At 52.9% G+C, this 14,477-nt stretch overlaps 5 protein-coding genes across 5 annotated transcripts; 3 read left to right on the top strand and 2 right to left on the bottom strand.

The window, feature by feature from the left end:
- Positions 1 to 238: 238 nt before the first annotated feature.
- On the top strand, positions 239 to 1,764 carry BO70DRAFT_359429 (PICOT family protein). The gene is made up of 2 exons (XM_025542539.1): positions 239 to 1,274; positions 1,401 to 1,764. The coding sequence occupies exons 1-2, from the start codon at positions 516 to 518 to the stop codon at positions 1,470 to 1,472; spliced, it is 831 nt and encodes a 276-aa protein (XP_025402296.1). The 5' UTR covers positions 239 to 515; the 3' UTR covers positions 1,473 to 1,764.
- On the bottom strand, positions 1,625 to 3,475 carry BO70DRAFT_359428 (putative Gamma-butyrobetaine hydroxylase subfamily). Its single transcript, XM_025542538.1, has one exon. The coding sequence runs from the start codon at positions 3,404 to 3,406 to the stop codon at positions 1,883 to 1,885; it is 1,524 nt and encodes a 507-aa protein (XP_025402295.1). The 5' UTR covers positions 3,407 to 3,475; the 3' UTR covers positions 1,625 to 1,882.
- Positions 3,476 to 3,708: 233 nt separating this feature from the next.
- BO70DRAFT_426773 (thiamine transporter TPC1) lies at positions 3,709 to 5,199 on the top strand. The gene is made up of 4 exons (XM_025547823.1): positions 3,709 to 3,892; positions 3,981 to 4,033; positions 4,116 to 4,269; positions 4,361 to 5,199. Exons 1-4 carry the CDS (start codon positions 3,860 to 3,862, stop codon positions 5,075 to 5,077), a joined length of 957 nt encoding a protein of 318 aa, XP_025402294.1. The 5' UTR covers positions 3,709 to 3,859; the 3' UTR covers positions 5,078 to 5,199.
- On the bottom strand, positions 5,120 to 7,400 carry BO70DRAFT_359426 (tubulin alpha chain). The gene is made up of 7 exons (XM_025542537.1): positions 7,211 to 7,400; positions 6,976 to 7,034; positions 6,753 to 6,906; positions 6,592 to 6,679; positions 6,469 to 6,540; positions 5,916 to 6,419; positions 5,120 to 5,853 (listed from the first exon to the last, which is right to left on the bottom strand). The coding sequence occupies exons 1-7, from the start codon at positions 7,220 to 7,222 to the stop codon at positions 5,384 to 5,386; spliced, it is 1,359 nt and encodes a 452-aa protein (XP_025402293.1). The 5' UTR covers positions 7,223 to 7,400; the 3' UTR covers positions 5,120 to 5,383.
- A 2,963-nt stretch (positions 7,401 to 10,363) lies between these two features.
- On the top strand, positions 10,364 to 13,245 carry BO70DRAFT_285765 (Mechanosensitive ion channel family; the record flags this gene model as incomplete). The annotated part of the gene is made up of 2 exons (XM_025539176.1): positions 10,364 to 10,996; positions 11,056 to 13,245. The coding sequence occupies 2 exons, from the start codon at positions 10,364 to 10,366 to the stop codon at positions 13,243 to 13,245; spliced, it is 2,823 nt and encodes a 940-aa protein (XP_025402292.1).
- Between the last annotated feature and the right edge of the window lie 1,232 nt (positions 13,246 to 14,477).

The raw sequence follows: 14,477 nt of genomic DNA, 5'->3' as shown, positions 1-14,477 counted from the left end.
TATAGAGCATAAATCCTACAGAGTCAGAGAGTGGTTCATATCTTCGATATCGAATCTTCCTTGGGAGCTGCTGACCAACAGCCGCGGAGCCACTGACTTGTCCGTCTTACGCCGAAGATCGCAGTCCCAGAAGCGGGTAATGGGATTACATACGCCGGTCGCCCCGACGGTTCGATCTGATAAGCGGCCAAAAATTCGCCATCTTCCCTCTCTCTTCTCCTCATCCTCTTCGACTCCAGCCAGACCCGCGGGGCACATTGTGACTCTTTCTTCCTCACTTTCGTCATCCCCCCTCCCCTTCGGACCAGCACATTTTCTAAATTCCTCTCTCTCTCATTATCCACCCATCCAGGTCAAACCCCCCTCTTATCTTCGCCTCACCACTCCGAGGTTCCCCGCCTTAAACCCCCACCCCACGCAAGCAACCAAGCAAAAGCGTCAATCAGTCATACGGAAAGAAGAGCGCGAGACATAACACCCACCCAACCACCCACTCACCGCACCCGCCCACCACCATGTCCTCTCTCATCGAAGTCACCTCGGAGGCCGAATTCCCCCACTACATCTCCTCCCTCCCCCCATCATGCCTGCAAGTCCTCTACTTCCACGCCCCCTGGGCCGCTCCGTGCGCCCAAATGCGCGCCGTCCTCTCCGCCCTCGCCTCCCAATACCCTGCGACCAACCCGCCCTCCATCGTCTTCCTCAGCGTTAACGCCGAGGAACTCCCCGACATCTCGGAAGAATACGACGTCACCGCCGTTCCCTTCGTCGTCCTCGTCCGTGACGGCACCATCCTCGAGTCCATCAGCGGCAGCGACGCTATCCAAGTGCGCAATGCCGTCGAGCGCCACGCCGGCGGAGCCCCCGCCGCCGCCGCCGCAGATGGCCTCCCCAAGACTGTCATCCCCCCGCCATTGACCGCCGTTCCGAGAGAGAATGTGCCCACGACCGCTACCCAGGCCCCCGTCACAGCTAATGGCGCCGGCGCCGCCCCCGCCTTGACCCCCGAACAGTCCAAGGAGGCCCTGTTCGCGAGACTAGCGGAGTTGGTCAAGGCTGCGCCGGTCATGCTGTTCATGAAGGGGACGCCCAGCTCGCCGCAGTGTGGCTTCAGTCGCCAGCTCGTGGCCATTCTCCGCGAGAATAGCGTCAAGTATGGGTTTTTCAATATTTTGGCCGATGAGGATGTCAGGCAGGGGTTGAAGGAGTTTGCGGATTGGCCTACTTTCCCGCAGCTGTGGGTGCAGGGAGAGTTGGTTGGTGGTTTGGATATTGTACGTTCCCTTCCCCTGTTTTCTTCTTTCTTTCTTTCTTTTTTTCTTTCTTTCCCAGTTTCCCCATCTTATTCCCAGCTTAATCTATGGGGGTCAATGACGCCGTGCTGATACATTTGAAAACAGGTCAAGGAGGAACTTAACAACGACCCCGATTTCCTGGGTCAGTTCTCTGTTAACAAGGCTCCTGTTGCCTAGGCTATAGAATATGTGAATAATACGGATTAGCTACGTTTGTTGCTCTCTGAAATCTATTTTTCTCTCTGTTTTCACCAGTCTCCGTCGCCAGCATGACTTGTTAGTCTATGGCCTAGCGATGTGGGTGGGTTTCAAAGCTAGGATTTGGTTGTGCCGCGCCTTCCCCCGGCCTCCTGGTTGATTATATACTTTTCCAGATAATCCATGTGTCAGTGTTGCTGGGGGGGACTGTTCCAGCGATGGAAATGCTAAAAGACTAATACCCTTATATATACAATGATATATTGCCACTATAAAGCACACGATATATATATCATGCTAGGAAACTAGTTAGTACCTTCAGGACCGGGACGGATATGTGCAGTGTCGCATCTTGGCTCCATGGAGCTATATAGAATAATTGGCATTGATTATCTTTCCCACCAATTCCGCAGAGATTCGGCTGTCTTAGAGGGGTCGAGTAGTCGAGAGATATCATTGCCATTGCACCTGGAAATCCTAGCGTCCTCTCGTTGCTTTTCTTCTCGAGTACGCCATATATCCGGGTAAGCCTTGCGCAACTCCCTGAATTTGGAGATCACATCTTCGTCGTCAACATAGGCGCCAGCCAGCCAGCGGCGGCCCTCACTGGTATTGAACCCACGCCGGGCGTGAGCCACGCGACGGTTTTCAAAGATGACGCATTGGCCTGGTTTCAGCTTCAGCTCGAAAACATGCTCGGGGCTTTCAAGTCGACGGGCAAAAAAATCCAAAGCCTTGAAATTGATCTCCACTTCGTCATCTCTTATCTGGTTAATCATATGACGAGTCAGCGGGGCCTGGAAGGGAGGAGAGTAGTTGACTCTATAGATAGTTATTTCCGAATCAGAATCAGGCTGCTTTCCTCTCATTTCCTTGGTCTGGAATACGGGCCACTTTCTGGAATAGCGGTGTTGGTCGTGATTGTATTCGTACATCAAGTTGAATTTAGTCAGCGCGTTGAATAGCTCACGTTGAGCGTAATACATATAAAATGCAGTGGCGAAGGTATCAGAGAAGAGGGACTCTCCTCCATCGCACGAGTTCTCCAGACAATGAAGTAGTTGGAAGCCAGGTGGTTGGTTCATATACATGAGATCCATGTGAAAATTAAGGAATTGGTTCGTGTAAGCGACGTTCTTTGCCTCCGGGACAGTGCGTACATCCCACGTTGATCCGTAGAAGGTATTGCGTAGAGGCCCCATGCGTGTGGCAATCTTCTCGACCAGCTCACGTGAGTTGGGGATATCCTTTAAGAAGATGATGCCATGTCTTGCAAGCCTACGCATGGCGGCGGAGAATGCCTCGTCGTCCTTCATGTAATCTTCGTATGAGATCCAATGCTGAAACTTTTTCAGCATGGCTTTATTCCAGAGCCCGCGCTCACGTAATTTCCCTGTCGTCGTCATTTCATAACGTTCATAGTCGGGATTGAAAATGTAGTCAAAGCTGTATTCTGAAATATGAGATTCGTCGTATCCTGCGATGTCATTGGTCCATCGCACCTCCATCCCATGCGCGGTGTGGTTGCACTCCGAAATTTTGATGTTGAGGGGTATATCAGTGGTGCGAAAGTTACGCTGCTTGGAATGAGGGTCCACGCAGCGAGGACATTTGCATGCATCGCGGAGAGTACTAAATAGAACTTTGAAAGGCTCCTGGCCATTTTCACTGATCTTAATGTGCTTTTCCAATATATCGATGGCGTATTTATGATTGCCACGAGGTGAGGACGGATCGGTGGGGGAGTTATCGGCTTGTGCAAGGTAGCTGGGAATCAATAGTGATGATGATGGAGATGTATCATCTGATGGGGGAGGAGCCGCAGAAGTCGTATATGCGCGACGGTAAAGGATCGAGGTTGGACGCAGTGGCGTCCGAGAGGCGCGGAGAACAATTCTCAGCAGGCGACTCATGACGAGTTCAATGACGGCCTGGTATGTCACTTGGGGAGAAGGAGAAGGTACAACCGACCCAGGTTGAGGGGATGGGCACGGAGAAGAGGTCGGGCAATCACCAGAAATAATACCCGCAAGGACCGTCGCGCCGAGGTTGACCGTTTTGCGGACTAGCCCGCTCGCCGCTTTTACGTTGTTATTGTGGCCTCAGGCAGCAAGAGGGACTAATCTCCGAAGTCCGAAGGCCAGGCACATCCTGGCTCACGTCATAAGGCTCTCTCACTTTTTTTTTTGATCTTTTCCGCCTCCTGTCAGGAACAATTGGACACAAGCCAACAAAACCCCCAGATTGCCTTCACTTCCTTCTTTTACTACCAACAAGCACATCAATGACAACCCGCACATAACCTCGAACCCCCGTCTCGATCTCTCGTCCTCTCTCTCTCTCCCTGACCACCAACCATCACATGCATGTCGGCCGGGGGAGAACACCTCAAGGATGAGGTACGTGCCTGCCTATCACCAAGCATGCAACTAGCTAGCTACCAGCCACGGCATGGTTTCATACTCAACTCCCGCTGACTCTCATCAGGGCACACGGCGACAAGTCGTGCTGGCAGGAGGAATTGCCGGCCTCATCTCACGGTACGCCATCCATCCACCTCCTTACCCTACCTACCATCTTAGATCCAGACCCCAGAACTAACCAACCAACTATCCAATCCAGATTCTGCGTCGCCCCCCTTGACGTCGTCAAAATCCGCCTGCAACTCCAAATCCACTCCCTCTCCGATCCAGTCTCGCACCACAATGTCTCCGGTCCAGTATACAAGGGCACCTTGTCCACAATGAAGGCCATCCTGCGCCAAGAGGGCATAACCGTACGTTTCTCCCCTCCTCTTTTATCCTCTCCCCTCGCCTCCTCTCAACCCACACCCCCAACTCACCAAACCTCTTCTCCAAAACCAACAGGGTCTCTGGAAAGGCAACATCCCCGCCGAACTCATGTACGTATGCTACGGGATCATCCAATTCACGGCCTACCGAACCACCACGCAAGCTTTGTCCCAACTCGACCCGTACCGCCTTCCCCCGTCCATGGAATCCTTCGTGGCCGGCGCAGCGGCCGGCGGGCTCGCCACGGCCTCCACATACCCGCTCGATCTCCTGCGGACGCGATTCGCCGCGCAGGGCACAGAGCGGATCTACACGTCGCTCCTCTCGTCGGTCAAGGACATCGCGCGGAACGAAGGCCCCGCGGGGTTCTTCCGCGGCTGCACGGCGGCCGTGGGCCAGATTATTCCGTACATGGGACTGTTCTTTGCCACGTATGAGTCGCTGCGGCCGCCGTTGTCGCAGTTTCAGGACCTGCCGTTTGGGTCCGGGGATGCGGCCGCCGGGGTGATTTCGAGTGTGTTGGCCAAGACGGCTATGTTTCCGTTGGATTTGATTCGGAAGAGGTTGCAGGTGCAGGGCCCCACGCGGCAGTTGTATATTCATCGCAATATTCCGGAGTATCGCGGCGTGTTTAATACGATGGGGCTGATTGTGCGAACTCAGGGTGTCAAGGGGCTCTACCGGGGCTTGACGGTTAGCTTGTTTAAGGCGGCCCCGGCGAGCGCGGTCACCATGTGGACCTATGAGACGACTTTGCGGAGGCTCCAGGACATGGAAGTCGCGGCGAGTTGAGGGCGGCTGGTCCCTTACGCTTGCTTATTTTGTATATTAATGAACAGCCTATTAGACCTTTTTGATGTTCTATGCTGGATACCACCTCGGCGTTGGTTTGAAGATAGAGAAATTCATCTGCTCATATTGTCCCGCGGTCGATACCAATTTATTATGGGGTAAGGGTGAAAAGTTAAAACGAAAAGCACAAACAGAAGGGGTTGTCGCAAACAAAAGGATGGAATACATTCGGTTTTGGATGGGTGAAGTCAGACAGATCAAGAATCAGAGAAACCAAAGCAGAATGAGCCCGGAGGTGCAAAAGGCTCAATACTCAGCCCCCTCCTCCACCTCAGGCTCCAGGCTGTCGTTGGCAACCTCCTCATAGTCCTTTTCCAGCGCCGCCAAGTCCTCACGAGCCTCAGAGAACTCGCCCTCTTCCATTCCCTCGCCCACGTACCAATGCACGAAGGCACGCTTGGAGTACATGAGGTCGAACTTGTGGTCAAGACGACCCCACGCTTCAGCAATAGAGGTGGTGTTGGAGAGCATACTGACGGAGCGGTCGACTGGGGCGAGCTCGGTGTCAGGAACGCGGACGGGCTTCTGGTAGTTGATGCCCAGCTTGAAACCGGTGGGGCACCATTCAACCAAGTTGAACGAAGACTTAGCCTTGAGCGAGGCGATAGCCTGGGTGCAGTCACGGGGCACAACATCACCACGGTACAACAGAGCCACAGCCATATACTTGCCCTTGCGAGGATCGCAAACCACCATCTGATTGTTAGGTTCAAAGCCTGCAAGTTGTGGTTAGCGAGCCGTAGTGCCAGTACCAAGAAAAGTCGGGCTAGGCACGTACACTGAAAGGTCAGATCCTGCACCTTAAAGCTCTCATGGGAGCTACGGTTACTCGAGACCACTGGTGCATACGAGATCAAGGGGTAGTGGATACGAGGGAATGGAACCAAATTGGTCTGGAACTCAGTCAAGTCCACATTGAGGGCGCCATCGAACCGAAGACTGGAGGTGATGGAGCTAACAACCTGGGCGATGAGGCGGTTCAGGTGCTCATAGCCAGGACGTGGGATATCCAGGTTGCGACGGCAGATGTCGTAAACGGCCTCGTTGTCTACCAAGAAGGTGCAGTCGGCGTTTTCGATGGTGCTATGGGTGGACAGGACAGCATTGTATGGCTCAACGACAGCAGTCGAGACACGAGGAGAGGGATACACTGCGAACTCGAGCTTGGACTTCTTTCCATATTCAGCGGAGAGGCGCTCGAGCAGCAGGGCTCCGAAACCAGAACCAGTGCCGCCGCCAAAGGAGTGGAAGACCAAGAATCCCTGCAGGGACGAGCAGTTGTCTGGTGGAAATGAGCCCAGTTCACCATTACGGCCGCATTGGAAACTCACCTGCAACGCGACGGATGCGCTCGACGACGTCTTCGACAAGTTCCTTTCCAATCGTGTAATGACCACGAGCGTCTGCCGTATATTAGCTTTTGTTTTTTCAACCTGGTATAAAGAGTTTCGCACAGTTATTGGCAGCATCCTCCTTTCCGCTGATCAACATCTCGGGGTGGAAGAGCTGGCGGTATTGGCCCGTACGGATCTCGTCGACAGGCTAAAACCAAAACCATTAGCTTGCAACACGTTTTGTATGAGGCCACCACCTATCTATTGTTCAGAGTCCATACCGACGGGTCCAGATCGACGAAGATCGAGCGAGGAACATATTTGCCGCTGCTTGTCTCGCTGAAGAAAGTCTCGAAGGAACCGCCCGAGTTGATCTCTTCAGCTGCCTCGGGGTTCAGGCGACCATCGGCCTTGAGGCCGTGCTCAAGCAGGTACCTAGATCAACCGCGACGTGTTCAGTATGGGATCGCTTCCGGGATATCATAAGAAGCGGTGTGGACATACAGCTCCCAAGCACTGTTACCGAGCTGGATACCAGCCTGGCCGATGTGAACGTGGCAGACCTGGGCAAAGCATAGGACGTGTTAGGGTCTATAGATCTCAATGCGGGCAGAAACGAAGGATTTATGGTGGGATGGGGGAGAGCGGCAAGGTGGTCGTTTTAGGGAAGGGGGGTAAATGCAGAATGCGGGGGGGGGGGGGGGGGGGTAAATAAACGGGGGCTAAGGGTAGCTCGTACCTCGCCTCTCATCTTGGTAAATAAGACTCGTTATCGATGCGAAAGCACAATGAAAGCTCCCAACGGCTGCAATTTCACCGCGCGAGGAACTGTAAGAGGAAGGGGTAAGTTGTAGGAGGTCAGGATAGGATGGGAGAGTGGGAGGAGGAGAAAGAGGGAGGAGAGGAGAGAGGAGAGAAGTTGCTGGGTGATGGAGTGATCGGTGACTGACACCGGCTGGCGTTCGTTCCTGCCGGTCCAATAAACATGCCTCCCTCAGCCAATCAATGGCCCTGCTTCTCCCCTGACCGACCGGCCCATCAGTCGATCAACCCAAAAGAAGGTCCATAGTACTAGTACTTTAAAAGTGAGCACTCTGTATAGATACATCTATCGATCGCAAAGCCCCTCCAGCTCATTCGCATCCCCTCCCACCTCTGCTGCCGTATTCCGCCTAGTGCCGCGTCCGCGTCGTCTCCCGGCGCGGAATGCGGGGAAGCCGCCCTGAAGAGGGGCTATGTTATATACAGCGACCTCCCCTGCACCACCAGGACCAGGCATTGAGGCTCGTGATGGTCGCAGAGCGGTTTGAACCCCGGGAGAAAACATGCCTAACACAGTGCAGTTACGGAACCAACCCAGGAGAGCTATAGAGAAATACAGTGTGGGAACAAAAAAGCCGGATGGATGGATGGATACGGATACTAGCATAAACGCCAGTCCAGCTATGTACGGGTAATTATACTCTATCAACTCACCCTCTCCCCCAACAGGTATCTTGCGAGCAGAGCTGATATGCCATCATATTGTAGATGCAGATATCCCCAACCTCATACTCCGTATATCGCTGTGCAAGAGGAAGGAAGGATGTTACTCCGCAGTCATGGCGGCGACCACTAGGATCCTTCGGCAGTGGGCATGGCGGGGCCAGACACGTCAACAGCCGAAAGGGCAGACGGCACGGCCGAGTCGATGATGCTGCAAGCCGATCACTTGGTCGAGATTCGGCTTACCTTTGGACAATCGCCCACAGGCGAGGGAGGGCCGATTGATGGTCCTAAAATAGGCCTGGTGTTTTGAAACATCGTCATCCAACACTTGCGACTGCATAACGGTCACGTGATGCGCGCCATTAGTTATGCGCGAACAGGGAGTGCAGTCGGTAGGTAGTATTCTATTCTACATACTCGTCGTCAAAATAATCAACACAGTCATTAGCACCTGGGCAGCATTTCAGTCGAGGTATATATACGCAGTACTGCGATTCATAACTCCCTATCACTCACTCATCATGGAGCTCTGGAGCAAAGGATCGACTATAGGGCACTATCAATTTAAGTGCAGTGGATTCGCCCTGGCCTAGTGTCAATTAGCGCTCAATCTATAGCCGTGCACTGACTCGTGTATCTCAACTCGCAAACCATAACGATCATCTTAAGGCTACGGGATAGTTGTATACGCTCCTTGCACAAGGCACCATATAAATGGCCAGATTGAGTATCGGAACCAAGCGACCCATTCCATGTTTAAGTCCAGGTCAAAGTTTGCAACCAGTCGCGTCGCAACCATAAGTCCGTCTGTAGTGGAAGAACTACCACTGCCACGGGGGGGCAAAAACACCGCCTGGCCGTTGCTTCACTGCTTACTTATCGACATAAGCAGCCATACACAGACACAGGACCGGGAGTGCCTGAGGTGGCGCTGGCTTGGCGGTGGCCACTTTGGACGCCGAGTGACGGACTGACTGGCGAGGGTCTCCGCTCTGTCCGCCCGCTGGAAGACTGGAAAAACACCACCGACGTACGTGGATCTCCCAGTCGCAGATTGCCATTGTGTGACACGTTCTGTCCCGACAAAAGACATCCCCCCTGTTCCACTCTACCCCGTACCTCGACGACCGAGACTCTCTACCATGTGAGAATGCTGAGACGCTCTTATCTATCGACATTCTACTCAAACTCGTCTCTCAGCCTTCAGGACAACGCCAAGGACGGAAAAGGCCCATTTCCCACTTTCTACTTCCCACTTCCCAGTCTTGCGCTGAGACAGCGCGCTATCAGCTGCAAGGATGGAGGGGCTAACGCAGGTAGTCGGGGTTAGCAGCAGGGTGTTCTGGGTCCCAAGGTTTTCGTTGGACCCGGTTGAAGTTTCTAACGTTAGATAACTGGGGCCACCGGGGCCACCGGGACCACCAGCCAGAACCATGTTGAGACTTGAGGGAGGGTCCACAGTATCGATCTTGGCCATGATGCGATCCTGGCCACTGTCCGAGAGTCCTCGCGATGCCCGGGCTTTGCATGACGAACTGCTCCCCGGTGGCTGAGATCAGTATAATCCATACATTGCTGTTGGGAGGGATCACCGCTTCTTCTCAGAATGCAGGTGGGTGTACGATGCAAAGTGCAACAGATGCGCAGATCATGGGCATCCTCATCACCCAAGATCGCAAAGGTCTGGACTGCACAGCTCTCATTCACCAAATGTCCACTGGTCAACTGTCCCGTGCGATCGGCGTCTTTCCCGCATCGATCTCCTCTTCCTCCTCCTTCCGACTGACCCAAAGTCCAGCTGGAGCTGGTGCTCTGAGGACGTTGGCGACGCACTGAACCTTTCGTCCTCTTTTTTCTATTCCCCACTGTCCTCGGAGCTTTATTTTTCTCCCCTCTTCTCTTCTTGCCTCCTGTCACTTTTTAATCGGATCATTTCCCTCTTCTCCTTCTCTTCCAGTACATGCATACTGCCTTGCTTGCTGCGACTCATCTGCACAACACCACTAGTATCCGGATATCCCCCATTTCTTTTTCCACGATCAGCGGGAGTCGATCCATCATTGGCTTTGCTGATTATCGGAAAGATTTCTCACCACTGTCGGTCGGTCTCCCCCCTTCCTCATGCCTTCTTCTTATTCCTGTCTGTTCCTTGGTTCGGTCCATAATATCGAGGCGGAGAAAGGCACCACCATGAGCTTATATTTTCCTCCATCCTCGGACCTCACCCTCGTTTCTGTGCCGCCACCTTCATGTTCTTATCCCATTAGTTCTCCAGAATACAAATAATTCTGACAGCAGCTTCTAGTCTGATCTAGGACAACCAGGTCCACGGTACCTGCGTCCACCGTACCTGCGTCCACCTTCCGTATAGTCTTGTCGTCTCGGCTTTTGGCCTGGTGCCAACATGTCGACCTCGATGGAGGAGCGTCTTGCGCCAAAGCATCATGAGGAAAAGAGAAAGGAGAGGTCCGATGATGGGTCCCCGGAATCCGACGAGGGCACTTACGTCCAAGATGGCTCGAGTAATGGACACCACCTCAGGGTTGATACCTCTTACCATGATCCTGACAGAGATGCCCTGTACTCACCCAGCACGGCCAGAGAAGAGATCACTCGCCTTGACGACGACCTAGCAGTTTTAGAGGCGGAGCGCATGGCTTCGCGTTCCACCCACACCCACGACGGAGAGTCAGAGAGGAAAGCGAATGATGATGGAACATCCATGTCGCGCTCGCGTTCGCGCCGGTCTGAACGGGTCGACGAATTTGATGAAGCCACAAACCCGTTGCACGAAAAAGCTGCTGTGTATAATCCACCAGAGAACCCTAATACGAATATCGCGAGATTCATCAAGAAGCTCCATGAGTCTAGCTTCATTGTCCGGTACTTCACCTACATCGTGCCGCTCGTGCTCGTTCTGTTGATCCCATTGCTGGTCGGTGCGCTGGCGTATCCGAATGCCAGCGTGGGTGGTGTCCAATTACTTTGGTTTTCGGTCTGGTTGGAGATTGTCTGGCTTACTCTGTGGGCTGGAAGAGTGTGTACCCACTGTCCATCATTTACGTAGTTCTAAAGTTGCTAATATGCCGTTTTCAGATTCTCTCCAAATTCATTCCCCATCCTGTGGGTGCCATTGCCAGTATCTTCACCAACAATGCGAAGAAGTGGCGTGACCTAGCCAGGCAATTGGAGTTGCATGCCACCTTGTTCTTCTGGTGGCTGGGTGTGGAGGTTTCTTTCCTGCCTACCATGAGGAATCACCACGTCGCTGGCACCAAGGGCACGCCTTCGTGGGAAACCACAGTCAACAAAATCATCATTTCCATCTTTGTCTGGACTATTCTGAACCTGATCGAGAAGTTCATCATTCAACTCATCGCCATCAGTTTCCACACGCGTACCTATGCGGATCGGATTGAGATCAACAAGTTCCAGATTGGCAGCTTGACCAAACTATACGATTTCTCCCGGAGGAAGATCACTGCCCAGGACCATGAATTTGAAGAAAACAAGCAGCCTGAAGCTAGCGGCGTCAAGACCCCTCTGCAATATGCCGGAAAGGCCGGGCGGCTGGCCAAGGGGGCTTTGAACAAGGTTGGTGATGTCGCCGGTGCAGTGGCCGCAGACTTCACTGGCCGCACGGCCACCAACAGCAATCACCCCTATCAGGTCGTGTTGACATTGTTGCGCACCACCAGCGGCTGCCAGGTCTTGGCCCGGCGTCTTTACCGGACTCTGGTACGGGATGGATACGAGACGGTTCTCTCTGGGGACCTGACAGACGCGTTTGATAATAACGAAGAAGCTGATGCCGCTTTCACCATGTTTGACAAGGATATGAATGGCGATATTTCAATGGAAGAGCTGGAATCTGTGTGTGTGGAAATCGGGCGTGAGCGGAAAGCTATCACCGCGTCCCTGAAGGACCTCGACTCTGTCGTCGGGCGACTCGACAACATCCTCGAATTCTTCGTGATAATCATCGCCCTCATCGTCTTCCTCACTCTGATCTCAACATCGGCTGCCGGCGTGCTCACGTCCGCCGGTTCCAGTATTCTTGCCCTGTCTTGGCTCTTCTCTGCTACAGCACAGGAGTTCCTCCAGTCCATCATCTTCGTCTTCGTCAAGCACCCATTCGACGTCGGTGACCGTGTGACGATTTACGGTAACGCCGGAGATTCGGGCCTGGGCGACGACTATTTCGTCAAGCAGATCTCCCTCTTGTACACCGAGTTCAAGAAGATGCAGGGTCACATCGTGCAAGCCCCCAACAGCTATCTCAACGGTCTTTTCATTCTCAACCAGCGCAGATCCGGCGCCCTTGCCGAAGCCGTACCCATCGTGATCAAATACGGCACCACTCTCGAGCAGATCGACGGGCTCCGTCAGCGGCTGTTGGAATTCGTTCGCAGCGAGCGTCGCGAATTCCAGACCAACATCCTCACCGAGATGCGTGAGGTGACCGATAACTTCTCGGTAACCCTCAACATCGTCTTCTTCTACAAATCCAACTGGCAAAACGAGGGCCTGCGCCTACAGCGCCGCAACAAGTTCATCTGCATGCTCATGATCGCCCTGCAGGAGATCGGCATCGAGGGCTCTCGCATGAACCTCCAGGGCGCTCGTGTCGACATCCCCTTCCACATCGCCGGATTCCCCCCACAGAACGGGGCCGCTCCCCCCGGCAGCAGCGACGGCCGGTCTCCCCCGCCCGCCTTGCACGAGCACGACTCCTTCAACGAAAAGACCGGCGTCACCACCGCCACCCGCCACCCTTCGATCCTCCGTCGAGGCATCGACACCGCCGCCGCCCGCGCCCGTGGCGACTCCATGCTCACGCGCAAGCACGTGGACTTCTCCCTGGGCATGCAGAACGTCTCGTCCGCCGATATCATGGGCGATGTGTTTGAAGACCGCCGCACTCATATCGACGATGTCGTTCGCAACGCCAACCGCGAAACGGCCGAGCGTCGCATCCAGGAAGAGGAGGAGGAGGAGGCCGAGCGCCAGAGCCGTGCTTCCGTCTCCCACCGCAGAAGCCACTCCAACCAGAGCGTCCCGTCCGCTGCGCGCTCGGGTCGCCCGTCCGTCGACTCTCACGGCGGTCAGAGCCTGTCCTCCGTCGCTCGGGGTCGCTTTCTCCGTCACCGCAGCAGTATCAGCAGCCGGGCGCCAGCTGATCTCGAGCAGGGACAGTCGGCGAATAGCCGCTCGACCTCCCAAGCTCGCAGCATGTCCTCCATCCAGAATGAGAAGGGCTTGCATGCACACGCACATGAACAATAATCCTCATTCTCAACCCCCACCATCCATTTCATCCTCTTGACGATCTGATCTTGCTCTGCTAATCGATCTCTTTCCTCCCCTAAGAGAACCTTAGCATTTCAGACAGAACCCGCAACACCCGCACATACATAACCTTCCCCACCCCCACCCCCCTCCCACCCAAACATGCAACTTCTTCTCCACAAAAGGGCGGCAGTTTTCAGTACATTTCCCTCTCTCTCTCTCTCTCTCTCTCTCTCTCAAATTGAGACAATGATGATGATCATGATATATCAACGCATACATACATGCAATTTCTATCTCGTCATGTGATCGATGATATACCTTGGATTCCTTCGATGCTGATGTACTGGGCAAGTGGGGGGGATAACTACCTATCTAATATCTATTATAGATACTGGCTAATGTTTTGTGGTGCTCTGGAAAGTGTCAAACCCCCTTATTTTTCTTTTTACATTCATTGTATCTATCTATCTACATATTATAGATTTTTTTTTCAGAACTAGGTGCTTTTTTTTAAGACTTTTATAAGACTGAACAAGAAAGGCATTGCTTTCTTTACATACCGCATTGTTTGCTTCTAGGGTCATCTCACGTTAAATCCCCCAAAGTGCCCCACCTCACAAATAGTAGTTACTAGTAACTACATCATCATACCAAACTTCATATAATGGACAAACTACTACATATAGACGGGAAATAGGAATAATACTAGTGATAAAATAATAATAATAATAATTTGGAAAAAAAAAAAAAAGGATCGAAGATCAACTCCATGGATGCTATATGTACAAGACATGATAGTAAAAAAAATGGATCAAGCAAGCAAACAGGCCAGCACCTCAAAATGATATTTCCACAAGAATAGCCCGCCTGCCTGCCCTGCCCGCCTGGGGAGCGGTAAAAAAAAACTCTCTTTTTTTGTTTGGCGAGTCACTTTGCTTTTTTCTTTTTTTTGTTTTGCCAAAAGCCGTTTTTTTTTTAAAGAAAAAAAAAACCTGCTTTTGCCGACAGAAGGATCAAGGTGAGATATCTCATACATACACACAATTTTGCGGTTGAGGGGGAAAGAAGGAAGAGGGGAAGATATAAGATATAGAACACACACACAGAGAGAACAAAGGAAAATAGCATACTCCGGATTTTGACAAGATGCGAAAAGAAGGGTCAGCAGGCGATTGACCGACAGAACGATGAATAATGAATAGGAAGGAGAACAGCCCCGAATGGCG

Source organism: Aspergillus heteromorphus (genome assembly GCF_003184545.1).
Source record: "Aspergillus heteromorphus CBS 117.55 chromosome Unknown BO70scaffold_4, whole genome shotgun sequence".
NCBI classification, from domain to species: Eukaryota; Fungi; Ascomycota; class Eurotiomycetes; order Eurotiales; family Aspergillaceae; genus Aspergillus; species Aspergillus heteromorphus.
Note: the sequence above shows the minus strand (reverse complement) of the source record. Positions and strands in the feature narration are given on the sequence as shown.

What these genes read in the sequence shown, in the direction of transcription:
- BO70DRAFT_359429 (XM_025542539.1), top strand. Translation starts at nt 516, where the DNA reads ATGTCCTCTCTCATCGAAGTCACCTCGGAGGCCGAATTCCCCCACTAC. An exon ending in TGGTTGGTGGTTTGGATATT is followed by an intron (nt 1,275 to 1,400) that starts GTACGTTCCCTT and finishes ATTTGAAAACAG; the next exon opens with GTCAAGGAGGAACTTAACAA.
- BO70DRAFT_359428 (XM_025542538.1), bottom strand. Translation starts at nt 3,406, where the DNA reads ATGAGTCGCCTGCTGAGAATTGTTCTCCGCGCCTCTCGGACGCCACTG.
- BO70DRAFT_426773 (XM_025547823.1), top strand. Translation starts at nt 3,860, where the DNA reads ATGTCGGCCGGGGGAGAACACCTCAAGGATGAG. An exon ending in ATTGCCGGCCTCATCTCACG is followed by an intron (nt 4,034 to 4,115) that starts GTACGCCATCCA and finishes TATCCAATCCAG; the next exon opens with ATTCTGCGTCGCCCCCCTTG. An exon ending in TGCGCCAAGAGGGCATAACC is followed by an intron (nt 4,270 to 4,360) that starts GTACGTTTCTCC and finishes CAAAACCAACAG; the next exon opens with GGTCTCTGGAAAGGCAACAT.
- BO70DRAFT_359426 (XM_025542537.1), bottom strand. An exon ending in TCGTCGATCTGGACCCGTCG is followed by an intron (nt 6,680 to 6,752) that starts GTATGGACTCTG and finishes TTTTGGTTTTAG; the next exon opens with CCTGTCGACGAGATCCGTAC. An exon ending in GCAGGATCTGACCTTTCAGT is followed by an intron (nt 5,854 to 5,915) that starts GTACGTGCCTAG and finishes CACAACTTGCAG; the next exon opens with GCTTTGAACCTAACAATCAG.